Raw genomic sequence first — 27,564 nt, 5'->3', positions numbered from 1 at the left:
ATTTTTTACATCTGTAAAAATTGGCAAACATTCCCGTAGAGATAGTTATTCCTGTCTGCGCGATGATCTGAAAAACCTACTGGCTGTCGTCAACTTTATTATCCGGAGACTGAACAGCGGGTGGATGGTGTGCGCGCCTCCTGGGTCGGACTAGAAGTCCACTCCGAGTTCCTCTTCTCTGCCGGTAATGTTTTGCCTCTGGAATCACACTGGGGAGTAGGGACAAAGGATCCGATTCGGGAAAGTGGTATTTTTATATATATATATATATATATATATATATATATATATATACATACAGTTGTTGCCTTCTCACTAAGCTGCTTGCCTATTGTCCTGTAGCCCACCCCAGCCTTGTGCAGGTCTACAATTTTATCCCTGATGTCCTTACACAGCTCTCTGGTCTTAGCCATTGCGGAGAGGTTGGAGTCTGTTTGATTGAGTATGTGGACAGGTGTCTTTTATACAGGTAACGAGTTCAAACAGGTGCAGTTAATACAGGTAATGAGTGGAGAACAGGAGGGCTTCTTAAAGAAAAACTAACAGGTCTGTGAGAGCCGGAATTCTTACTGGTTGGTAGGTGATCAAATACTTATGTCATGCAATAAAATGCAAATGTGATTACTTAAAAATCATACAATGTGATTTTCTGGATTTTTGTTTTAGATTCCGCCTCTCACAGTTGAAGTGTACCTATGATACAAATTACAGACCTCTACATGCTTTATAAGTAGGAAAACCTGCAAAATCGCCAGTGTTTCAATTACTAGTTCTCCCCACTGTATATAGTTAAATAGTGTTATGTATATATATATAGTTATATAGTGTTATGTATATATATAGTTATATATTGTTATATATATAGTTATATAGTGTTATATATATACACTTATATAGTGTTATATATTGTTATATAGTGTTAAATACTGTATGCTCCTCCGACATTGCTCGTCCAAATATTTATATATTTATATATTTCTTAATTCCATTATTTTACTTTTGTCACGCCCTGGTCGAAGTAATGTCTTCATTTATTTGGTCAGGCCACGGTGTGACATGGGTTATTGTGGTGCGTTTTGTCATGGGGTTTTTGTGGGGTGTCTAGCATAGTCTATAGGCTGCCTGAGGCGGTTCTCAATCAGAGTCAGGTGATTATCGTTGTCTCTGATTGGGAACCATATTTAGGCAGCCATATTCTTTGAGTATGTCGTGGGTGATTGTTCCTGTCTCTGTGTTAGTGTTCACCAGATAGGCTGTATAGGTTTTCACGTTCCTGGGGCGGCAGGGGAGCCTAGTTAGAGTGTTGGACTAGGAACCGGAAGGTTGAAAGTTCAAACCCCCGAGCTGACAAGGTACAAATCTGTCGTTCTGCCCCTGAACAGGCAGTTAACCCACTGTTCCTAGGCCGTCATTGAAAATAAGAATTAGTTCTTAACTGATCTTGCCTGGTTAAATAAAGGTTAAATAAAGGTTAAATAAAGGTTAAATAAAGGTTAAATAAAGGTAAAATAAAGGTTAAATAAAGGTAAAATAAAAAATTCCTTTTGTTGTTTTTGTATTGTTCGTGTTTGTTCCTTTATTAAAGATGTATCGAACTAACCACGCTGCATTTTGGTCCGACTCTCCTTCAACGGAAGAAAGCTTTTAGATTTGTGTGTATGTTTTTGTATTGTTAGATACTCCTGTGCTGTTGGAGCTAGGAACACATTTAGCTACACCCGAGAAAACATGTGCTAAATATGTGTATATGACCAACAAAGATAGATTTGTATTGTTTGTTGCTAAGTTTGAGAGCTATGGGATTGAAAGGATACCCATGTAATTTCCCCCACTAAAACACAGTGTATTTGTTAACCAAGTCTCTCTCTGCATGATGTATCTCTGCATGATGTACACTGCTGCCATTGCTGTCCCTGGAGCTGTGCTTATGTACTGGATTTCACGCACAAACAAACACACACACACACTCTCTCCCTCTCTCTCTCTCTTTCTCTTTCTCTCTCTTTCTCTTTCTCTCTCTTTCTCTCTCTCTCTCTCTCTCTCTCTCTCTCTCTCTCTCTCTCTCTCTCTCTCTCTCTCTCTCTCTCTCTCTTACTGTCTCTCTCTCGCTATCTCTCTCTCTCTCTTACTGTTTCTCTCTCTTACTCTCTCTCTTTCTCTCCCGCTATCTCTCTTTCTCTCTCTCTCTCTCTCTCTCGCTCTCTGTCACTCTCTCCAGCTCTCTTACTCTCTCTCTCTTACTGTTTCTCTCTCTTACTCTCTCTCTTTCTCTCCCGCTATCTCTCTTTCTCTCTCTCTCTCTCTCTCTCTCTCTCTCTCTCTCTCTCTCTCTCTCTCTCTCTCTCTCTCTCTCTCTCTCTCTCTCTCTCTCTCTCTCTCTCTCTCTCTCTCTCTCTCTCTCTCTCTCTCTCTCACAGCACAGTATCCGTCAATTCATCAAAGTGTCATAGCGCTCCACTGCAGACCGGTCGCAAATCAACCGCTCAGGCAAAACAAAACACACACACACACACACACACACACACACACACACACACACACACACACACACACACACACACACACACACACACACACACACACACACACAGGTGTGCGGTGGTCCCGGCAGTAGCTCCGAGAAGGTCACACCTCTCCCTTTGTGCCTGTTTAGTTGTGTGTGTCCCGTAGCGGGTAGTGCTGACGGACTCTAACATCTGCACTCGGCATTACGCAGAGCTGTCTCTGCTTGTTCGTGCCAGGTAGATACACACACATATATATATATATATATATATAGACAGGTAGATAACCCACGTCTCAGAAGGCCTAAACACTTCATTTACTGCCTGTCATAGTGGATTTACCACATCAGAGCTGGTCACTGGAATCAACCAGCTCATTTCAAATCATAGTGGTGACTGTTGAGCTGTGAGGATTTTACTATGGACCACATCAATCCAAGGAGTCACTTAATCAAAGACTCAACGTGTCAGTGTGTGTTGAAGGATGTGTGTGTGTGTGTGCTTGGTGTGTGTGTTCGGTGAGTGTGTTCGGTGTGTGTGTTCGGTGAGTGTGTTCGGTGAGTGTGTTCGGTGAGTGTGTTTGGTGTGTGTGTTCGGTGAGTGTGTTCGGTGAGTGTGTTCGGTGAGTGTGTTCGGTGAGTGTGTTCGGTGTGTGTGTTCGGTGTGTGTGTTCGGTGAGTGTGTTCGGTGAGTGTGTTCGGTGAGTGTGTTCGGTGAGTGTGTTCGGTGTGTGTGTTCGGTGTGTGTGTTCGGTGTGTGTGTTAGGTGAGTGTGTTCGGTGTGTGTGTTCGGTGAGTGTGTTCGGTGAGTGTGTTCGGTGAGTGTGTTCGGTGAGTGTGTTCGGTGTGTGTGTTCGGTGTGTGTGTTTTGTGTGTGTGTTTGGTGTGTGTGTTTTGTGTGTGTGTTTGGTGTGTGTGTTTTGTGTGTGTGTTTGGTGTGTGTGTTTGGTGTGTGTGTTTTGTGTGTGTGTTGGGTGTGTGTGTTTTGTGTGTGTGTTTTGTGTGTGTGTTTGGTGTGTGTGTTTTGTGTGTGTGTTTTGTGTGTGTGTTTGGTGTGTGTGTTTTGTGTGTGTGTTTCCAAACATAACTCACAGAGCAACGCATTGTTGTGTTTCTCCTGGGACAAGTTGTGTTTCTCCTGGGGACAAGTTGTGTTTCTCCTGGGACAAGTTGTGTTTCTCCTGGGACAAGTTGTGTTTATCCTGGGACAAGTTGTGTTTCTCCTGGGACAAGTTGTGTTTCTCCTGGGACAAGTTGTGTTTCTCCTGGGGACAAGTTGTGTTTCTCCTGGGACAAGTTGTGTTTATCCTGGGACAAGTTGTGTTTCTCCTGGGGACAAGTTGTGTTTCTCCTGGGACAAGTTGTATTTATCCTGGGACAAGTTGTGTTTCTCCTGGGGACAAGTTGTGTTTCTCCTGGGACAAGTTGTATTTATCCTGGGACAAGTTGTGTTTCTCCTGGGGACAAGTTGTGTTTCTCCTGGGGACAAGTTGTGTTTCTCCTGGGACAAGTTGTGTTTCTCCTGGGACAAGTTGTATTTATCCTGGGGACAAGTTGTGTTTCTCCTGGGGACAAGTTGTGTTTCTCCTGGGACAAGTTGTGTTTCTCCTGGGACAAGTTGTATTTATCCTGGGGACAAGTTGTGTTTATCCTGGGACAAGTTGTGTTTCTCCTGGGGACAAGTTGTATTTATCCTGGGGACAAGTTGTGTTTATCCTGGGGACAAGTTGTGTTTATCCTGGGGACAAGTTGTATTTATCCTGGGACAAGTTGTATTTATCCTGGGACAAGTTGTATTTATCCTGGGGACAAGTTGTGTTTATCCTGGGACAAGTTGTGTTTCTCCTGGGGACAAGTTGTATTTATCCTGGGACAAGTTGTGTTTCTCCTGGGGACAAGTTGTGTTTCTCCTGGGACAAGTTGTGTTTCTCCTGGGACAAGTTGTGTTTCTCCTGGGACAAGTTGTGTTTCTCCTGGGACAAGTTGTGTTTCTCCTGGGGACAAGTTGTGTTTCTCCTGGGGACAAGTTGTGTTTCTCCTGGGACAAGTTGTGTTTCTCCTGGGACAAGTTGTATTTATCCTGGGACAAGTTGTATTTATCCTGGGACAAGTTGTATTTATCCTGGGGACAAGTTGTATTTATCCTGGGACAAGTTGTATTTATCCTGGGACAATGCCCGCTATAGCAGAAGTCTGTATTTTGAAATATGTCCAAATGTAAATCAAGTTAATGGATTTAATAAAACTACTCTGATGCATCATTGATTTTTGAACTTCCACAAATGTGTATTTTTCTCAGTTTCAATTTTAACCTCCTGTTTTTCTCTCTCAATCCGCGAAAATGTCACTGGTCGCTGTCAAAAAACAAGAACTCTAAAAGCACTGGAGTAGTTTATTATCCCAACGGTAGCTCAGATATTGATTTTAAAATGATGCTACTACTTTGGCGTAGGTGTTAATCCTTAAAACTGCATTCTCCGATGCCTGCCGTGTAAAAAGTTAACGTACTCTGTATCTTTCCTCTGTAGAGTTGATCTACTATGTATCTTACCTCTTTATAAAGGTATATAGAGTTTATCTGGCTTCTGTTTATTTCATCCATTCAGGTAGTTATTTGAGCTATTCTCAGGGTGAAGGCTGTCACCAGCGGTATTTGGTATAGCCCCTCCTAAAGTGCTGCTTACCGTCTATTCTCCTCGGGGACTGGATTGAGTGAATCACCTTATCCTGTAGTTCACCTGTAGTGCATACATCAATACTTGTAAAGGAGGAATACGGGAACACATTCCACAGTTGGTTTTGTAACTGTCTTACTATTGCAGGAACTCTGGGAAATTATATACTTTGATTGTTTGATCAAGGAAACTAATAGAGAAAACATGTGCATTTACTTCAACGACAAAACAAAACAAACAAAAAAACACTTTGGAGAAGAGATTCAATGGAGAGAATAATTATCAAATGAGAATTGGGAAAAGATCACATTCGTAGATAGATTAGTCAAGTTAGGTAAGGGCAAACTCTTGTCCCAGGTCAATCTGCATATTATAGAACATTGTGTTGTCGGTGATGCCAAACATAAGAACGTGAAAAGGTAAGTCTGTACTAAGTTTATCGTAAGTTCTATAAGTGCAAAACAAAGCATGAGCCTACTTCTTTGTTCTGCTCACCGGGGAGGCTATCCCATAACACCTTGCAATGCTGCGAAAAATTCCAGAAAACTTACAAATTAAAATGGCGGACTGAAGTCCCCGGGGAAAATGTTCCAGAGGAATAAAATGTAAGTATTATGTTTTTATTAACCAAATGATATTAAAACTATCAACAAATTTTGAATTAAAATGTTTAGTCAATGCTGTTTATCAAGCCCGCTAGCCAAGTTAATGTAGCTCATCGGACTTGATAGCTATGATCACCCCAATCATGACAATGGTCTGTGATGGCAAAAACATGGCGAATTCTTGGGGAAATCGTGCAGGTGTAATGTATGCCAGGCATCAATTAGTTAGCTACCTATCTTGTCCGGCTTATCATCTGTTTAGAGATTTTACATTTTCGTCACTCTTATCCAGAGTTAGTCACTCTTATCCAGAGTTAGTCACTCTTATCCAGAGTCACTCTTATCCAGAGTTAGTCACTCTTATCCAGAGTCACTCTTATCCAGAGTTAGTCACTCTTATCCAGAGTTAGTCACTCTTATCCAGAGTCACTCTTATCCAGAGTCAGTCACTCTTATCCAGAGTCAGTCACTCTTATCCAGAGTCAGTCACTCTTATCCAGAGTCAGTCACTCTTATCCAGAGTTAGTCACTCTTATCCAGAGTTAGTCACTCTTATCCAGAGTTAGTCACTCTTGTCCAGAGTTAGTCACTCTTATCCAGAGTTAGTCACTCTTGTCCAGAGTTAGTCACTCTTGTCCAGAGTTAGTCACTCTTGTCCATACTGTATATGTTTCATACTTTTTACAAACTGGTGAGAACTGAACCCACCATGTGCTACCAACCGAGTCACATGGGACAAAAGAAACAAGCAAATAAACAAACTAAAGTAAGAAATGTGTGAATTGTGAAACCAGGACATTTTTTTCCCCTCTTGCATTGGTGAACTAGCCAGCTAATGACAAACGTAGCAAATATATATTTTTTTCTATTTGTTTTCAGGGACAGATGGGAACTGATAAGCATTGGCTTGGCATGACAGTTGTGTTTGACTGGTTTGGAGGTAACACATGTGAACAACATCTGATTAAAAACATAGGAAAAGCAGCCAGTTGTGTTCTGCTTAATCTAGGCTTTCGAGCCTAGTTCTTTATTGCAATCTTGCCTGTGCCGCTCTGTCATCACTCATCCATATATTCATATGTATATATTATTATTTATTTCTTATTATTTCTTATTCCTTTACTTAGATTTGTGTGTATTAGGTAGTTGTTGTGGAATTGCTAGATTACTTGTTAGATATTGCTGCACTGTCAGAACTAGAAGCACAAGCATTTCGCTACACTCGCACTAACATCTGCTAACCATGTGTATGTGACCAATAACATCTGCTAACCATGTGTATGTGACCAATAACATCTGCTAACCATCTATATGTGACCAATAACATCTGCTAACCATGTGTATGTGACCAATAACATCTGCTAACCATGTGTATGTGACCATTAACATCTGCTAACCATGTGTATGTGACCATTAACATCTGCTAACCATCTATATGTGACCAATAACATCTGCTAACCACGTGTATGTGACCAATAACATCTGCTAACCATTTGTATGTGACCATTAACATCTGCTAACCATGTGTATGTGACCATTAACATCTGCTAACCATCTATATGTGACCAATAACATCTGCTAACCATGTGTATGTGACCAATAACATCTGCTAACCATATGTATGTGACCAATAACATCTGCTAACCATGTGTATGTGACCAATAACATCTGCTAACCATGTGTATGTGACCATTAACATCTGCTAACCATGTGTATGTGACCAATAACATCTGCTAACCATGTGTATGTGACCAATAACATCTGCTAACCATGCGTATGTGACCAATAACATCTGCTAACCATGCGTATGTGACCAATAACATATGCTAACCATTATTATGTGACCAATAACATCTGCTAACCATTATTGTGTGACCAATAACATCTGCTAACCATTATTATGTGACCAATAACATCTGCTAACCATGTGTATGTGACCATTAACATCTGCTAACCATGTGTATGTGACCAATAACATCTGCTAACCATGTGTATGTTACCAATAACATCTGCTAACCATGTGACCAATAACATCTGCTAACCATGTGTATGTGACCAATAACATCTGCTAACAATGTGACCAATAACATCTGCTAACCATGTGTATGTGACCAATAACATCTGCTAACCATGTGTATGTTACCAATAACATCTGCTAACCATGTGACCAATAACATCTGCTAACCATGTGACCAATAACACCTGCTAACCATGTGAACAATACAATTGGATTTGATGCAGTGTTTGTTTACGTAACATTAGCTAACTTTCTTCTTGTCACTTTCCCATCACACATTTTATTTCACCACATGAAGAAAATGTTTGGAATTCTGAAATTATCCGTTAAAAGTAAATCAGTGACAACTTGACGAAGCCTATGAATATGCAAAACTGTTTATGAAACCATTGCACATTAATCAAACCAAAATAAAAATGTATTGTTTACATGCACGTGTTTGGCAGATTTTATTGCGGCTGTAGTGAAATGTTTGTGCTTGTAGCTCCGACAGCGCAGTGATATCTAACAAGTCACATCTAATGGTTTCACAACATAAAATACACGTAAATCTAAGGAAGGGATGGAATTAACGATTCATGTACATATATGTAAGAATGGCTAAGATAAAGTGGCATAGTATAGAATACAGTGGTCCCTCCTTTTTAACGTTTTGATGCGGGACATAGAGTTAAATTGTGGTACCCTGCATCACTGCTTCATTGCACCAGGCCACCACCAGGGGGAGTCTTACTGACAATGAATGGGGGACATAAACCTCAATAGAAACTGATAATTGTGCACGACTTCAGTATTTCTTACTAAAACTGTTGTTTACACTAAGGTTTTTGTTATTTTATTTGGGATTATTTTGCTCTCACTGTAGACCACTCCCGACCAGTCACGTTGTACAGCGCCTGAGTTGTGCAACACTGCTTAGCAATGTATGCCATGCTGTTACAGATGCTGGTTCAATACCTGTGCCGTCATTGACTGGGAAACCCATCGTTTCTCTTCCTCTAATAACAGAAATAAATAATTCTATATAACCAGTTGGCTAAATTTACAAATTACAAATTAATAACAATGTCTCAGCCCATGTTCAAGAATGGCCTTTTTCTCGCTCATTTTACATTATTTGAAAACTAAATCATCTCCAAAATATTTAATATATTTAACTTTTTGACGCTACCCATCCTGTAGCGGGATCATTTTCGTCAGCAACCGCTGAATGGCATAGCGCAACAGTCAAATAATGTTACTAACAAATGTTCATATTCCTGAAATCACAAGTGCAATATTGCGAAACAAAGCTTAGCCTTTTGTTAATTACCCTGTCGTCTCAGATTCTGAAATGATGCTTTACAGCGAAAGCAATCCAAGCATTTGTGTAAGTTTATCCATAGCCTAGCATAGCATTATGTACACTTAGCATCAGGGAGCTTGGTCACGTAAATCAGAAAAGCAATCAAATTAACCGTTTACTTTTGATGATCTTCGGATGTTTTCACTCACGAGACTCCCAGTTACACAGCAAATGTTCCTTTTGTTCCATAAAGATTATTTTTATACCCAAAATAACGACGTTTGTTTGTCGCGTTATGTTCAGAAATCCACAGGAAAGAGCGGTCACCACAACGCAGACGTATATTCCAAATAGTATCTATAATGTCCACAGAAACATGTCAAACATTTTTTATAATCAATCTTCAGATAGTTTTTAAAATATAAATTCGATAATATATCAACCGAGTGTGTAGCTTTTTCCATAACAGCGGGAGGAACAATGGCGGCTTTACTCAAGAGCTCTGTCAGCATGATCATCAGATTCTTGGTCACCTCCCTGACCCTTCACCCCTAATTGCTCAGTTAGGTCGGGCGGCCAGCTCTAGGAAGAGTCTTTGTGGTTCCAAACTTCTTCCATTTAAGAATGATGGAGGCCACTGTGTTCTTAGGGACCTTCAATGCTGCAGACATTTTGTTGTAACCCTACCCCAGATCTGTGCCTTGACCACATTGCTTGTTTTTTTGCTCTGACATGCACTGTCAACTGTGGGACCTTATATAGACAGGTGTGTGCCTTTCCGAATCATGTCCAATTACTTACATTTACCACAGGTGGACTCCAATCAAGTTGTAGAAACATCTCAAGGATGATCAATGATAACAGGATGCAGCTGAGCTCAATTTAGAGTCTCATAACAAAGGGTCTGAATAGTTATGTAAATGAGGAATTTTTGTTTTTATTCATAATACATTTGCAAACATTTATAAAAGCCTGTTTTCACTTTGTCATTATGGGGTATTGTGATGTCATTATGGGGTATTGTGATGTCATTATGGGGTATTGTGATGTCATTATGGGGTATTGTGATGTCATTATGGGGTATTGTGTGTAGATTGATGTGGAAAAAACATGAATTGATTCCCTTTTAGAATAAGGCTGTAAAGTAACAACATGTGTAAAACGTCAAGTGGTCTGAATACTTTCCTAATTCACTGTACATTCTACAGTACCAATAAAGCTTTCATATCTCATTAGTCTCCAACAATGGCATATTTTTGGGTTGTTTCCCAACTGGCACCCTCGATCCTTTGTCGTGCACTTCTTTCTACCAGGGCCAATAGGGAATACATGGAATAAGGTACCATTTGGGACACACTCTTTGTCATGCTATGGATGAGCAAACATGCTAAAAATGGTCTTTTCCTTGCTGTTTCATTTGCTTATTTAATTGTTTTTTTTTAAATGAATAATATGGGCTATTTACGTGACAGATGTCCTCCGATTTGGCTTTCAGAAATGCATTTTAATCATCCGCCATTGAAAATCACCTCCGTGTCTGAGCGGAAACAAAGGAAGGAAGAACAACAGCTTCTGATGCCTTCCGAAGGGACCTATTTTTCCTTTCATAGTGCACTACTTTCCACCAACAGGGTGCCATTTGGAAAGCATAAAATTGCATGAATAGGATTATGTAGTTCTCTCTCTCTCTTTCTCTCTCTCTCTCTCTTTTTCTGTCTCTCTCTCTCTCTCTCACACCCTCTTTCTCTCTCTCTCTCTCTCTCTCTCTCTCTCTCTCTCTCTCTCTCTCTCTCTCTCTCTCTCTCTCTCTCTCTCTCTCTTTCTCTGTCTCTCTCTCTCTCTCTCTCTCTCTCTCTCTCTCTCTCACACCCTCTTTTCTCTCTCTCTCTCTCTCTCTCTCTCTCTCTCTCTCTCTCTCTTTCTCTCTCTCTCTCTCTCTCTCTCTCTTTCTCTCTCTCTCTCTCTCTCTCTCTCTCTCTCTCTCTCTCTCTCTCTCTCTCACACCCTCTTTTTCTCTCTCTCTCTCTCTCTCTCTGTTCTCATTCCTTCCCTTGCTCTGCTCTACTTTGTATTGTTAAAAGCGGAATATATTTTGGGTACTAAGTCAATACTGTATGCATATACAGTAATATTCCAGTTCTACCATTACCTGTTTACCCTGGGGATGAGTTTACCCTGGGGATCAGTTTACCCTGGGGATGAGTTTACTCTGAGGATGAGTTTACCCTGTTCTCTATGTAGTGTATATGAGGAGCCAGCCGGCTCATAGCCTGGGGATGAGTTTACCGTGGGGATGAGTTTACCCTGGGGGTGAGTTTACTCTGGGGATGAGTTTACCCTGGGGATGAGTTTACTCTGAGGATGAGTTTACCCTGTTCTCTATGTAGTGTATATGAGGAGCCAGCCGGCACATAGCCTGGGGATGAGTTTACCCTGTGGATGAGTTTACCCTGTGGATGAGTTTACCCTGGGGGTGAGTTTACCCTGTTCTCTATGTAGTGTACATGAGGAGCCAGCCGGCTCATAGCCTGGGGATGAGTTTACCCTGTTCATGTGCCCTTAGATTCCACCCATCCTTAGATTCCACCCATCCTTAGATTCCACCCCTCCTTAGATTCTACCCATCCTTAGATTCCACCTCCTCTTAGATTCCACCCCTCCTTAGATTCCACCTCCCCTTAGATTCCAGCCCTTAAATTTCACCCCTTAGATTCCACCCCCCCTTAGATTCCACCCCTCCTTAGATTCCACCCACCCCCTTAGATTCCACCCCTCCTTAGATTCCATCCCCTTAGATTCCACCCCTCCTTAGATTCCATCCCCTTAGATTCCACACCTCCTTAGATTCCACCCCTCCTTAGATTCCATCCCCTTAGATTCCACCCCCCCATAGATTCCATCCCCTTAGATTCCACCCCTCCTTAGATTCCACCCCTCCTTAGATTCCATCCCCTTAGATTCCACCCCCCATAGATTCCATCCCCTTAGATTCCACCCCTCCTTAGATTCCATCCCCTTAGATTCCACCCCTCCTTAGATCCACCCCTCCTTAGATTCCATCCCCTTAGAATCCACCCCTCCTTAGATTCCACCCCTTAGATTCCACCCCTCCTTAGATTCCATCCCCTTAGGTTCCACCCCTCCTTAGATTCCATCCCCTTAGATTCCACCCCTTAGATTCCACCCCTTAGATTCCATCCCCTTAGATTCCACCCCTCCTTAGATTCCACCCCTCCTTAGATTCCACCCCTTAGATTCCACCCCTCCTTAGATTACATCCCCTTAGATTCCACCCCTTAGATTCCACCCCTTAGATTCCATCCCTTTAGATTCCACCCCTTAGATTCCACCCCTTAGATTCCATCCCCTTAGATTCCACCCCTCCTTAGATTCCACCCCTTAGATTCCATCCCCTTAGATTCCACCCCTTAGATTCCACCCCTTAGATTCCATCCCCTTAGATTCCACCCCTCCTTAGATTCCATCCCCTTAGATTCCACCCCTCCTTAGATTCCATCCCCTTAGGTTCCACCCCTCCTTAGATTCCACCCCTTAGATTCCACCCCTCCTTAGATTCCATCCCCTTAGATTCCACCCCTCCTTAGATTCCACCCCTCCTTAGATTCCCCCCTAGAGTCCACCCCTCCTTAGAATCCACCCCTCCTTAGATTCCGCCCCTCCTTAGATTCCACCCCTCCTTAGATACCATCCCCTTAGATTCCACCCCTCCTTAGATTCCACCCCTCCTTAGATTCCATCCCCTTAGATTCCATCCCCTTAGATTCCACCCCTCCTTAGATTCCACCCCTCCTTAGATTCCTTGTTTGCATCCCAAACAGCACCGTATTCCCTATGTACCAGGGTTGTACCAGGTTTGCCTGAAGTAGTACACCCCATAGGGAATATGGGGACATTTGGGAGTCAGCCCCTGTCTCCTTTCCTTTCGTCATCTGTTGCTTGGTCACCGTGACGACCGTTGACTGACAGTACCCGGGGCTCACATGTGTGGCTGCGTGGGAATTGACTATTCTCAGTGCAAATGAACTTTGACATTATTAACCTTGGTGAGTATCTCTTTCCGACGACAAGGAGAGATCACAATCCCCTCAACCATTGCCTGAGGGAGACTGGATAATCACATCATGGCAGTTGATGGAAAAAGCATGTCCGTGGAGGTTTACAAATAGATGGAGTGTGTAAAGTGGTGGGACGGCTAGCGATTAGAACTCCAATGCTAATAGCCTGCTGCTAGATACATGGTGATTATGGCATGTTATAGCATTCCAATGCTAATTGCCTGCTGCTAGATACAAGGTGATAATGGCATGTTATAGCACTCCAATGCTAATGGCCTGCCAATAGATACATAGTGATTGTGGTATGTTACAGCACTCCAATGCTAATTGCCTGCTGCTAGATACACAGTGATAATGGCATGTTACAGCACTCCAATGCTAATTGCCTGCTGCTAGATACAAGGTGATAATGGCATGTTATAGCACTCCAATGCTAATAGCCTGCTGCTAGATACATGGTGATAATGGTACATCTCATTGGTCACCCCCAAAGCCAATTCTTCATTTGGCCGCCTTTCCTTCCAGTTCTCTGCTGCCAATGACTGGAACGAACTGCAAAAATCTCTGAAGCTGGAGACTCTTATCTGCCTCACTAGCTTTAAGCACCAACTGCCAGAGCAGCTCACAGATCACTGCACCTGTACATAAGTCATCTGTAAATAGCCTATCCAATCTACCTCATCCCCATCCTGTATTTATTTATTTATCTTGCTCCGTTGCACCCCAGTATACCAACTTGCACATTCAACCTCTGCACATCCTACCATTCCAGGGTATACTTGCTATATTGTAAATTCTTTGCCACTATGGCCTATTTATTGCCTTACCTCCCTTATCTTACCTCCTTTGCACATTCTGTATATATTATATTCTACTGTGTTATTGGTGTATGTTGTATGTTCTATGTTTGTTCTGGTGGTCCTTCTTGGCTCAGTTGGTAGAGCATGGCGCTTGTAACGCAAGGGTAGTGGGTTTTTACGTAGAATGTATGCACACATGACTGTAAGTCGCTTTGGATAAAAGCGTCTGCTAAATGGCATATATTATTATTATTATTATTTGTTTATTCCATGTGTAACTCTGTGTCGTTGTATGTGTTGAACTGCTTTGCTTTATCTTGGCCAGGTCGCAGTTGTAAATGAGAACTTGTTCTCAACTAGCCTACCTGGTTAAATAAAGGTGTTCTCAACTAGCCTACCTGGTTAAATAAAGGTGTTCTCAACTAGCCTACCTGGTTAAATAAAGGTGTTCTCAACTAGCCTACCTGGTTAAATAAAGTTGTTCTCAACTGGCGTACCTGGTTAAATAAAGGTGTTCTCAACTAGCCTACCTGGTTAAATAAAGGTGTTCTCAACTAGCCTACCTGGTTAAATAAAGTTGTTCTCAACTGGCGTACCTGGTTAAATAAAGGTGTTCTCAACTAGCCTACCTGGTTAAATAAAGGTGTTCTCAACTAGCCTACCTGGTTAAATAAAGGTGTTCTCAACTAGCCTACCTGGTTAAATAAAGGTGTTCTCAACTAGCCTACCTGGTTAAATAAAGGTGTTCTCAACTAGCCTACCTGGTTAAATAAAGGTGTTCTCAACTGGCCTACCTGGTTAAATAAAGGTGTTCTCAACTAGCCTACCTGGTTAAATAAAGGTGTTCTCAACTAGCCTACCTGGTTAAATAAAGGTGTTCTCAACTAGCCTACCTGGTTAAATAAAGGTGTTCTCAACTAGCCTACCTGGTTAAATAAATTTGTTCTCAACTAGCCTACCTGGTTAAATAAAGGTGTTCTCAACTAGCCTACCTGGTTAAATAAAGGTGTTCTCAACTAGCCTACCTGGTTAAATAAAGGTGTTCTCAACTAGCCTACCAGGTTAAATAAAGGTGTTCTCAACTAGCCTACCTGGTTAAATAAAGGTGTTCTCAACTGGCCTACCTGGTTAAATAAAGGTGTTCTGAACTGGCCTACCTGGTTAAATAAAGGTGTTCTCAACTAGCCTACCTGGTTAAATAAAGGTGTTCTCAACTAGCCTCCCTGGTTAAATAAAGGTGTTCTCAACTAGCCTACCTGGTTAAATAAAGGTGTTCTCAACTAGCCTACCTGGTTAAATAAAGTTGTTCTCAACTGGCGTACCTGGTTAAATAAAGGTGTTCTCAACTAGCCTACCTGGTTAAATAAAGGTGTTCTCAACTAGCCTACCTGGTTAAATAAAGTTGTTCTCAACTGTACCTGGTTAAATAAAGGTGTTCTCAACTAGCCTACCTGGTTAAATAAAGGTGTTCTCAACTAGCCTACCTGGTTAAATAAAGGTGTTCTCAACTAGCCTACCTGGTTAAATAAAGGTGTTCTCAACTAGCCTACCTGGTTAAATAAAGGTGTTCTCAACTAGCCTACCTGGTTAAATAAAGGTGTTCTCAACTGGCCTACCTGGTTAAATAAAGGTGTTCTCAACTAGCCTACCTGGTTAAATAAAGGTGTTCTCAACTAGCCTACCTGGTTAAATAAAGGTGTTCTCAACTAGCCTACCTGGTTAAATAAAGGTGTTCTCAACTAGCCTACCTGGTTAAATAAATTTGTTCTCAACTAGCCTACCTGGTTAAATAAAGGTGTTCTCAACTAGCCTACCTGGTTAAATAAAGGTGTTCTCAACTAGCCTACCTGGTTAAATAAAGGTGTTCTCAACTAGCCTACCTGGTTAAATAAAGGTGTTCTCAACTAGCCTACCTGGTTAAATAAAGGTGTTCTCAACTCGCCTACCTAGTTAAATAAAGGTGTTCTCAACTAGCCTACCTGGTTAAATAAAGGTGTTCTCAACTAGCCTACCTGGTTAAATAAAGGTGTTCTCAACTGTCCTACCTGGTTAAATAAAGGTGTTCTCAACTCGCCTACCTAGTTAAATAAAGGTGTTCTCAACTAGCCTACCTGGTTAAATAAAGGTGTTCTCAACTGTCCTACCTGGTTAAATAAAGGTGTTCTCAACTAGCCTACCTGGTTAAATAAAGGTGTTCTCAACTAGTCCTACCTGGTTAAATAAAGGTGTTCTCAACTAGCCTACCTGGTTAAATAAAGGTGTTCTCAACTAGCCTACCTGGTTAAATAAAGGTGTTCTCAACTAGTCCTACCTGGTTAAATAAAGGTGTTCTCAACTAGCCTACCTGGTTAAATAAAGGTGTTCTCAACTAGCCTACCTGGTTAAATAAAGGTGTTCTCAACTAGCCTACCTGGTTAAATAAATTTGTTCTCAACTAGCCTACCTGGTTAAATAAAGGTGTTCTCAACTAGCCTACCTGGTTAAATAAAGGTGTTCTCAACTAGCCTACCTGGTTAAATAAAGGTGTTCTCAACTAGCCTACCAGGTTAAATAAAGGTGTTCTCAACTAGCCTACCTGGTTAAATAAAGGTGTTCTCAACTGGCCTACCTGGTTAAATAAAGGTGTTCTGAACTGGCCTACCTGGTTAAATAAAGGTGTTCTCAACTAGCCTACCTGGTTAAATAAAGGTGTTCTCAACTAGCCTCCCTGGTTAAATAAAGGTGTTCTCAACTGGCCTACCTGGTTAAATAAAGGTGTTCTCAACTAGCCTACCTGGTTAAATAAAGGTGTTCTCAACTAGCCTACCTGGTTAAATAAAGGTGTTCTCAACTAGCCTACCTGGTTAAATAAAGGTGTTCTCAACTCGCCTACCTAGTTAAATAAAGGTGTTCTCAACTAGCCTACCTGGTTAAATAAAGGTGTTCTCAACTAGCCTACCTGGTTAAATAAAGGTGTTCTCAACTGTCCTACCTGGTTAAATAAAGGTGTTCTCAACTCGCCTACCTAGTTAAATAAAGGTGTTCTCAACTAGCCTACCTGGTTAAATAAAGGTGTTCTCAACTGTCCTACCTGGTTAAATAAAGGTGTTCTCAACTAGCCTACCTGGTTAAATAAAGGTGTTCTCAACTAGTCCTACCTGGTTAAATAAAGGTGTTCTCAACTAGCCTACCTGGTTAAATAAAGGTGTTCTCAACTAGCCTACCTGTGTTCTCAAACCTGGTTAAATAAAGGTGTTCTTAGCCTACCTGGTTAAATAAAGGTGTTCTCAACTGGCCTACCTGGTTAAATAAAGGTGTTCTCAACTAGCCTACCTGGTTAAATAAAGGTGTTCTCAACTAGCCTACCTGGTTAAATAAAGGTGTTCTCAACTAGCCTACCTGGTTAAATAAAGGTGTTCTCAACTGGCCTACCTGGTTAAATAAAGGTGTTCTCAACTAGCCTACCTGGTTAAATAAAGGTGTTCTCCACTAGCCTACCTGGTTCAATAAAGGTGTTCTCAACTAGCCTACCTGGTTAAATAAAGGTGTTCTCAACTAGCCTACCTGGTTAAATAAAGGTGTTATCAACTAGCCTACCTGGTTAAATAAAGGTGTCCTCAACTAGCCTACCTGGTTAAATAAAGGTGTTATCAACTAGCCTACCTGGTTAAATAAAGGTGAAATAACATAAATAAATGGTATGTTATGTTCCAGCACTCCAATATTAATTGCCTGCTGCTAGATACATGGTGATATGTTGTGGTGACACAGAGGTGTTGTCAAGGGGATTGTCAAGGGGGTTGACAAGGGGACTGTCAAAGGATTGTAAAGGTGCTTGTCAAGGGGCTGGTCCAAGGATATTGTCAAGGGGATTGTCAAGGTGCTTACCAAGGGGTTTGTGAAGCGGATTGTGAAGGGATTTTCAAGGGGCTTGTCAAGGGGCTTGTTAAAGGGCTTGTAAATGGGATTGTCAAGTGGTTTGTCAAGGAGCCTATCAACGGGGTGTTTCAAGAGGCTTGTCAAAGGGCTTATCAAGAGGCTTGTGAAGGGGATTGTCAGGGGAATTGTCAATTGGCTTGTCAAGGGGAGGGTTAAGGGCATTGTCAATTGTCAATTCTGGTCAAGGGACTTTTCAAGGACCTTGTCAAAGGGTTTTAAGGGGTATTGTCAAGGGGATTGTCATGGGTATTGTCACAGGGATTGTCAAGGGGCTTGTCAATGGGATTGTTAAGTGGTTTGTTTCAAGGGGGTTTTCAAGAGGATTGTCAAGGGGCATGTCAAGGTGCTTGTCAAGGGGCTTGTCAAGGTGCTTGTCAAGGTGCTTGTCTAGTGTTTTGTCAAGGAGCTTGTCAAGGGGCTTCTCAAGGGGTTGTCAAGGGGATTGTCTAGTGGATTGTCAAGGGGAGTCTCAAGGGGCTTTGTCTCAAGGGGCTTGTCAAAGGGTTGTCAAGGGGAGTCTCAAGGGGCTTGTCACGGTGCTTGTCAAGGGGTTTGGGGCTTGTCAAGGAGAGTGTTAAGAAAGGGATTGTCAAGGGGATTGTCTAGTGGATTGTCAAGGGGAGTCTCAAGGGGGCTTGTCAAGGGGAGTCTCAAGGGGCTTGTCAAAGGGTTGTCAAGGGGAGTCTCAAGGGGCTTGTCACGGTGCTTATCAAGGGGTTTGTCAAGGGGCTTGTCAAGGGGAGTGTTAAGAGGATTGTCAAGAGGATTGTCAAGGAGATTGTCAAAGTGCTTGTTAAGGGGAGTGTTAAAAGGATTGTCAAGAGGATTGTCAAGGAGATGGTGAAGGTGGTTTCAAGGGGATTGTCAAGGGGCTTGTCAAGGGGATTGTCAAGGGGCTTGTCAATGGGATTGTGAAGTGGTTTGTCAAGGAGCCTGTCAAGGGGCTTTTCAAGAGGCTTGTCAAGGGGCTTGTAAAGAGGACTATCATGGGGCTTGTCAAAGGGTTGTCAATGGGATTTTCAAGGAGATTGTCAAGGGGAGTGTTAAGAGGATTGTCAAGGAGATGGTGAAGTTTGTTTCAAGGGGATTGTCAAGGGGATTGTCATGGGGCTTGTCAATGGGATTGTCAAGTGGTTTGTCAAGGAGCCTGTCAAGGGGCTTTTCAAGAGGCTTGTCAAGGCGCTTGTAAAGAGGATTATCATGGGGCTTGTCAAAGGGTTGTCAATGGGATTTTCAAGGAGATTGTCAAGGGGATTTTTAAGAGGATTGTCAAGGGGATTGTCATGGGGCTTGTCAATGGGATTGTCAAGTGGTTTGTCAAGGAGCCTGTCAAAGGGCTTTTCAAGAGGCTTGTCAAGGGGCTTGTCGAGAGGCTTGTCAAGTGGTTTGTCAAGAGGCTTGTGAAGGGGATTGACAAGTGGCTTGTCAAGGGTATTATGAAGGGGCTTGTAAAGAGGATTATCAAGGGGCTTGTCAAAGGGTTGTCAATGGGATTTTCAAGGAGATTGTCAAGGGGCTTGTCAATGGGATTGTCAAGTGGTTTGTCAAGGAGCCTGTCAAGGGGCTTTTCAAGAGGCTTGTCAAGGGGCTTGTCGAGAGGCTAGTCAAGTGGCTTTTCACGGGTATTAAGAAGGGGCTTGTAAAGAGGATTATCAAGGGACTTGTCAAAGGGCTTGTCAACAGTCTTGTCAAGGGGATTGTGAAGGTCCTTTTTCAAGGGGATTGTCAAGGGGATTGTCAAGGCGCTTGTCAAGCGGATTGTCAAGTGTTTTGTGAAGGATTTTGTCAAGTGGACTGTCAAGAGGATTGTAAAGGTGCTTGTCAAGGGGCTTGTCCAAGGATATTGTCAAGGGGATTGTCAAGGTGCTTGTCAAGGGGATTGTGAAGGGGATTTTCAAGGGGCTTGTCAAGGGGCTTGTCAAAGGGCTTGTCAATTGGGTTGTCAAGGGGGTTGTCAAGAGGCTTGTCTAGTGTCTTGTCTAGCTTGTCAAGGGACTTTTCAAGGTCCTTGTCAAAGGGTTTTAAGGGGTATTGTCAAGGAGATTGTCATGGGTACTGTCAAGGGGCTTGTCAAAGGGCGTGTCAATGGGATTTTCAAGGAGATTGTCAAGGGGCTTTTAAAGGGGTTTGTGAAGGGGATCGTGACGGGGATTGTGAAGGGGATTTTCAAGGGGCTTGTCAAGGGGAGTGTTAAGAGGATTGTCAAGAGTATTGTCAAGGAGATTGTCAAGGGGCTTTTAAAGGGGTTTGTCAAGGGGCTTGTCAAGGAGAGTGTTAAGATGATTGTCCAGATGCTTGTCAAGAGGATTCTCAAGGGGCTTGTCAAGGGGTATTGTCAATGGTTTGTCAAGGAGCTTGTCAAGGCTCCTGTCAAGGGGATGGTCAAGCGGATTGTCAAGCGGATTGTCAAGTGTTTTGTGAAGGGTTTTGTCAAGGGGACTGTCAAGAGGATTGTAAAGGTGCTTGTCAAGGGGCTTGTCCAAGGATATTGTCAAGGGGATTGTCAAGGTGCTTGTCAAGGGGTTTGTGAAGGGGATTGTGACAGGGATTGTGAAGGGGATTGTGAAGGAGATTGTCAAGGCGATTGTCAAGGTCCTTGTCAAGGGGATTGTGAAGGGGATGGTGAAGGGGATTTTCAAGGGGCTTGTCAATGGGTTTGTCAAGGGGCTTGTCAATGGGTTTGTCAAGGGGCTTGTCAATGGGCTTGTCAATGGGCTTGTCAATGGGTTTGTCAAGGGGCTTGTCAATGGGCTTGTCAATGGGTTTGTCAATGGGTTTGTCAAGGGGTTTGTGAAGGGGATTGTGAAGGGGATTTTCAAGGGGCTTGTCAAGGGGTTTGTCAAGGGGCTTGTCAATGGGTTTGTCAAGGGGCTTGTCAATGGGTTTGTCAAGGGGCTTGTCAATGGGTTTGTGAAGGGGGGCTTGTCATTGTCAAGGGATTGTCAAGGTCCTTGTCAAGGGGATTGTGAAGGGGATTTGAAGGGATTTTCAAGGGCTTGTCAATGGGTTTGTCAAGGGGCTTGTCAATGGGTTTGTCAAGGGGCTTGTCAATGGGTTTGGGCTTGTCAATGGGTTTGTCAAGGGGCTTGTCAATGGGTTTGGGCTTGTCAATGGGCTTGTTTGTCAATGGGTTTGATATTGTCAAGGGGCTTGTCAATCAAGGGGCTTGTCAATGGGTTTGTCAATGGGCTTGTCAAGGGGCTTGTCAATGGGCTTGTCAATGGGCTTGTCAAGGGGCTTGTCCAAGGATATTGTCAAGGGGCTTGTCAATGGGCTTGTCAATGGGCTTGTCAAGGGGCTTGTCCAAGGATATTGTCAAGGGGCTTGTCAATTGGTTTGTCAAGTGGCTTTTGTGGGTTCGATTACATGCTCCAAATGGCCGGAAACAAATAATTTGTTGTGAGAAATGAAGGCAAGAAATTGCCAAGAAACTGAAGAGCTTGTACAACACTGTGTACTACTCCCTTCACAGATGTCACGTATACTCCTTCTACGGCCTCTAGGTCATCAGCCTGCTCACCTGTCACCTTCGACTTGCGCACCTGCACCTCATGACAATCACCTGGACTCCGTCACTTCCATCCATCTGCCACTCCCCTTGGTTCTTTCCTCAGGTGTTATTGACTCTGTTTTCATGTCGGTGCCTTGTTTGTGGTTCCTTTTCATTGTTTCTTTTATTTATTAAAACAGTCCCTGAACTTGCTTCCCGAATCTCAGCGCACATCGTTACAGAATAACACCTCACCTAAGGGAAGCATCAGGGTGTTTTAAAAAAAACAACATTTGTGTCAGAGTAATGATGTTGGGTTCGGGAACTGCTTAAGGCACTCATGCCTCAGCCGGCTCGCCAGGCTCCCCTGCCTCAGCCGGCTCGTCAGGCTCTCATGCCTCAGCCAGTTCGCCAGGCTCCCCTGCCTCAGCCGGCTCGTCAGGCTCTCATGCCTCAGCCAGTTCGCCAGGCTCCCCTGCCTCAGTCGGCTCCTCAGGCTCCCCTGCCTCAACATATCTGTTAGGTTCCCGCACCCCAGCTGGCGTGACAGGTTCTCGCACATCAGCAGGGGTGACTGGTCCGCTCCTGATCCCGGGTTCGTCCCCTTTGACGGCATCTTGCAACATCTGTCAAGCATGGTGGAGGAAATGTGATGGATCTGGGTGTGCTTTGTTGGTGGTAAAGTGGGATATTTGTATAACGTAAATGGGATCTTGAAGAAGGAAAGCTATCACTTCATTTTGCAACACCATACCTTACCTTGTGAACGGCTTTTAACTAATTGGAGCCAATTTCCTCCTACAACAGGACAATGATCCAAAGCACAGCTCCAAACTATGAAGTAACTATTTAGGGAAGAAGCGGTCAGCTGGTTTTCTGTCTATAAAGGAGTGGTCAGCACAGTCACCAGATCTCAACCTTATTGAGCTGTGGTGGGAGCAGCTTGACCGTATGGTACGTAAGAAGTGCCCATCAAGCCAATCCAACTTGTGGGCGGTGCTTCAGGAAGCATGGGGTGAAATATCTTTAGATTACCTCAACAAATGGACAACTAGAATGCCAAAGGTCTGCAATGCTGTAATTGCAGCAAATGGAAGATTATTTTAAGAAAGCAAAATTTGAAGGACACAATTATTATTTCAATTAAAAATCATTATTTATAACCTTGTCAACATCTTGACTATATTTCCTATTCATTTTGCAACTAATTTCATGTATGTTTTCATGGAAAACACGGTTATTTCTAAGTGACCCAAAAATGGATTGGTAGTGTATGTGTGTGGATACCTGTGTTTGTGCACATACCTGTTCCTATGCTTGTAATGTAACGAGGCATACTCAAGAAACACCGCTTATACTCAGTCAGGGATGCAGAAATACCTTGGCTTTCTGCACCACTAATAGAGAGATCAAAGGCATTTCTGCATCACTGACTGAGAAAGACAAGGCATTTCTGCATCACTGACAGAGACAGCCACAGCATTTCTGCATCACTGACAGAGACAGCCACAGCATTTCTGCATCACTGACAGAGACAGCCACAGCATTTCTGCATCACTGACAGAGACAGCCACAGCATTTATGCATCACTGACAGAGACAGCCACAGCATTTATGCATCACTGACAGAGACAGCCACAGCATTTCTGCATCTAGTACTAGGTCTCAGGAAGGCAGTAGTGATGTACTAGCCATCTGTTTGTTAGCTTCCGTGTGTGAATTTGAATGGTTACATTTCTCCAGCTGCATCCCACAGCTGTTTACCAAAACAGTAGTGGGGCGTCCACTTTGTTGGTGTTTGAACTTGCAAATATCCCCTTTAATGTTACTTGTTGCTCTGTCTACTTTGCTAACCACATGTTCTCCCTCTCTCCATGTGTCCCCCCTTCTCCCTTCCCCCTCCCCCCTCTCCCCACCCTCTCCCTTCCCCCCCCTTCTCCCTTCCCCCCTCCCCCTCTCCCCACCCTCTCCCTTCCCCCCCTTCTCCCTTCCCCCTCCCCCCTCTCCCCACCCTCTCCCTTCCCCTCCCCCTCTCCCCACCCCCTCTCCCCCCTCCCCCTCTCCCCCTCTCCCCCCTCCCCCCCCCCCCCTCCCCCTCCCCCTCTCCCCACCCTCTCCCCTCCCCTCCCCCCTCTCCCCCCCCTCTCCCCCTTCCCCCCCTCCCCCTCTCCCCCCCCTCTCCCTTCCCCTCCCCCCCCCCCCCCTCCCCCCCCCCCCTTCCCCCCCCCCCCCCCCTCCCCCCCCCCCCCCCCCCCCCCCCCCCCCCCCCCCCCCCCCCCCCCCTCCCCCCCCCCCCCCCCCCCCCCCCCTCCCCCCTTCCCCCTCCCCCCCCTCTCCCCCCCCCTCCCCCCCTCCCCCTCCCCCCCTCCCCCTCCCCCCCCCCCCCCTCCCCCCCCTCTCCCCACCCCAACAGCTCAGAACTGCAGTTATTCTCTCCAGAGCCCCAACGGTACGATAGAGAGCCCCGGCTACCCGTACGGTTACCCCAACTATGCCAACTGTACGTGGGTGATCCTGGCAGCAGAACACAACAGGATACAGCTGGTGTTCCAAGGTTTCGCTCTAGAGGAAGACTTCGACATGCTGTCTGTCTACGACGGTCCGCCCAGCCCGGGGAACCTTCGGACCAGGTCAGAATGATGAACGTGGATTATTTGGGATAAGATGGTTGGGCTTAGTAGGGGACATGACTTTTCCTTGGCAAGGTGACAGGATCAGGAAAAACTCTGATGCATTGAGTTGGCACTAGTCTCTGCAATGTGAGTTGATTCAACATATCTCCCAGTGGGATCAGTGTGCAGAATAGGGCCCTGGAGATTAGACCTCTGCAGTAGCACTAACAGGTCTGTAGTGGACAGTAACACTAACAGGTCTGTAGTGGACAGTAACACTAACAGGTCTGTAGTGGACAGTAACACTAACAGGTCTGTAGTGGACAGTAACACTAACAGGTCTGTAGTGGACAGTAACACTAACAGGTCTGTAGTGGACAGTAACACTAACAGGTCTGTAGTGGACAGTAACACTAACAGGTCTGTAGTGGACAGTAACACTAACAGGTCTGTAGTGGACAGTAACACTAACAGGTCTGTAGTGGACAGTAACACTAACAGGTCTGTAGTGGACAGTAACACTAACAGGTCTGTAGTAACACTAACAGGTCTGACAGTAACACTAACAGGTCTGTAGTGGACAGTAACACTAACAGGTCTGTAGTGGACAGTAACACTAACAGGTCTGTAGTGGACAGTAACACTAACAGGTCTGTAGTGGACAGTAACACTAACAGGTCTGTAGTGGACAGTAACACTAACAGGTCTGTAGTGGACAGTAACACTAACAGGTCTGTAGTGGACAGTAACACTAACAGGTCTGTAGTGGACAGTAACACTAACAGGTCTGTAGTGGACAGTAACACTAACAGGTCTGTAGTGGACAGTAACACTAACAGGTCTGTAGTGGACAGTAACACTAACAGGTCTGTAGTGGACAGTAACACTAACAGGTCTGTAGTGGACAGTAACACTAACAGGTCTGTAGTGGACAGTAACACTAACACTAACAGTAACACTAACAGGTCTGTAGTGGACAGTAACACTAACAGGTCTGTAGTGGACAGTAACACTAACAGGTCTGTAGTGGACAGTAACACTAACAGGTCTGTAGTGGACAGTAACACTAACAGGTCTGTAGTGGACAGTAACACTAACAGGTCTGTAGTGGACAGTAACACTAACAGGTCTGTAGTGGACAGTAACACTAACAGGTCTGTAGTGGACAGTAACACTAACAGGTCTGTAGTGGACAGTAACACTAACAGGTCTGTAGTGGACAGTAACACTAACAGGTCTGTAGTGGACAGTAACACTAACAGGTCTGTAGTGGACAGTAACACTAACAGGTCTGTAGGTCTGTGGACAGTAACACTAACAGGTCTGTAGTGGACAGTAACACTAACAGGTCTGTAGTGGACAGTAACACTAACAGGTCTGTAGTGGACAGTAACACTAACAGGTCTGTAGTGGACAGTAACACTAACAGGTCTGTAGTGGACAGTAACACTAACAGGTCTGTAGTGGACAGTAACACTAACAGGTCTGTAGTGGACAGTAACACTAACAGGTCTGTAGTGGACAGTAACACTAACAGGTCTGTAGTGGACAGTAACACTAACAGGTCTGTAGTGGACAGTAACACTAACAGTGGACAGTAACACTAACAGGTCTGTAGTGGACAGTAACACTAACAGGTCTGTAGTGGACAGTAACACTAACAGGTCTGTAGTGGACAGTAACACTAACAGGTCTGTAGTGGACAGTAACACTAACAGGTCTGTAGTGGACAGTAACACTAACAGGTCTGTAGTGGACAGTAACACTAACAGGTCTGTAGTGGACAGTAACACTAACAGGTCTGTAGTGGACAGTAACACTAACAGGTCTGTAGTGGACAGTAACACTAACAGGTCTGTAACAGTAACACTAACAGGTCTGTAGTGGACAGTAACACTAACAGGTCTGTAGGTCTGTAGTGGACAGTAACACTAACAGGTCTGTAGTGGACAGTAACACTAACAGGTCTGTAGTGGACAGTAACACTAACAGGTCTGTAGTGGACAGTAACACTAACAGGTCTGTAGTGGACAGTAACACTAACAGGTCTGTAGTGGACAGTAACACTAACAGGTCTGTAGTGGACAGTAACACTAACAGGTCTGTAGTGGACAGTAACACTAACAGGTCTGTAGTGGACAGTAACACTAACAGGTCTGTAGTGGACAGTAACACTAACAGGTCTGTAGTGGACAGTAACACTAACAGGTCTGTAGTGGACAGTAACAGGTCTAACACTAACAGGTCTGTAGTGGACAGTAACACTAACAGGTCTGTAGTGGACAGTAACACTAACAGGTCTGTAGTGGACAGTAACACTAACAGGTCTGTAGTGGACAGTAACACTAACAGGTCTGTAGTGGACAGTAACACTAACAGGTCTGTAGTGGACAGTAACACTAACAGGTCTGTAGTGGACAGTAACACTAACAGGTCTGTAGTGGACAGTAACACTAACAACAGGTCTGTAGTGGACAGTAACACTAACAGGTCACTACACACAGTCTGTAGTGGACAGTAACACTAACAGGTCTGTAGTGGACAGTAACACTAACAGGTCTGTAGTGGACAGTAACACTAACAGGTCTGTAGTGGACAGTAACACTAACAGGTCTGTAGTGGACAGTAACACTAACAGGTCTGTAGTGGACAGTAACACTAACAGGTCTGTAGTGGACAGTAACACTAACAGGTCTGTAGTGGACAGTAACACTAACAGGTCTGTAGTGGACAGTAACACTAACAGGTCTGTAGTGGACAGTAACACTAACAGGTCTGTAGTGGACAGTAACACTAACAGGTCTGTAGTGGACAGTAACACTAACAGAGGTCTGTAGTGGACAGTAACACTAACAGGTCTGGAGTGGACAGTAACACTAACAGGTCTGTAGTGGACAGTAACACTAACAGGTCTGTAGTGGACAGTAACACTAACAGGTCTGTAGTGGACAGTAACACTAACAGGTCTGTAGTGGACAGTAACACTAACAGGTCTGTAGTGGACAGTATTACTAAGTGCTATACAGTAGTGTGTCAGTCCAGGGTCCATTCTGGGTCAGGTATGTTTGAAAGCTATTGGAAATCCGTATGTTGGGCTCCACCAGTTCATTTAGCTGACAAGATTAGCTTAGAATTCCGTGGAATTATTTTATATTATTTTATAGCATGAAGAATACAAATGAAAAAAAGCTGATTAAAATAGAATGGATATTTTTCTCCAAACGATTTGATGGAGTGTGCAACAGGCACGCATTCTGTGTTGAGCGGGTTAACAAAGAATATTTTTTTTACAGTTATTAATGTAACTTTAGTAGTTCTACAAACGTTGGGTTAGTTTTCTTGGATTTTTAATACATTGTAAGGCTGCTGATTCGACTCTAATGATGATTTGAAAGAAAAGTGGCGTGAAAAGACTGTACAGACTTTATTAGTTTCTCTTTCAACAATTGAGAAGCTCTTAATAATACCTAGAATTTCCAGTCTGCGTGTTATGGCCGTAATGCCCCATTAAAATAAAAAATCACATGCAATATTTTTGCAGCCAGTGGCCCGTTGTGCCCCTTGGGCTGAATATAATCGTTATA

The 27,564-nt window shown here is 43.7% G+C and overlaps 1 protein-coding gene across 1 annotated transcript in view; it reads left to right on the top strand.

Annotated features, from left to right (window-relative positions):
• Positions 1 to 23,225: 23,225 nt before the first annotated feature.
• The window catches only part of LOC118378371 (CUB and sushi domain-containing protein 1-like), a 926,375-nt gene continuing 922,036 nt past the window's right edge, over positions 23,226 to 27,564 (top strand). Inside the window, 2 exon segments of the mRNA XM_052471760.1 lie at positions 23,226 to 23,244; positions 23,782 to 23,998. Coding sequence (XP_052327720.1) covers positions 23,226 to 23,244; positions 23,782 to 23,998 — 236 coding nt within the window.

This window comes from Oncorhynchus keta, chromosome 19, assembly GCF_023373465.1.
Source record: "Oncorhynchus keta strain PuntledgeMale-10-30-2019 chromosome 19, Oket_V2, whole genome shotgun sequence".
NCBI classification, from domain to species: Eukaryota; Metazoa; Chordata; class Actinopteri; order Salmoniformes; family Salmonidae; genus Oncorhynchus; species Oncorhynchus keta.
Note: the sequence above shows the minus strand (reverse complement) of the source record. Positions and strands in the feature narration are given on the sequence as shown.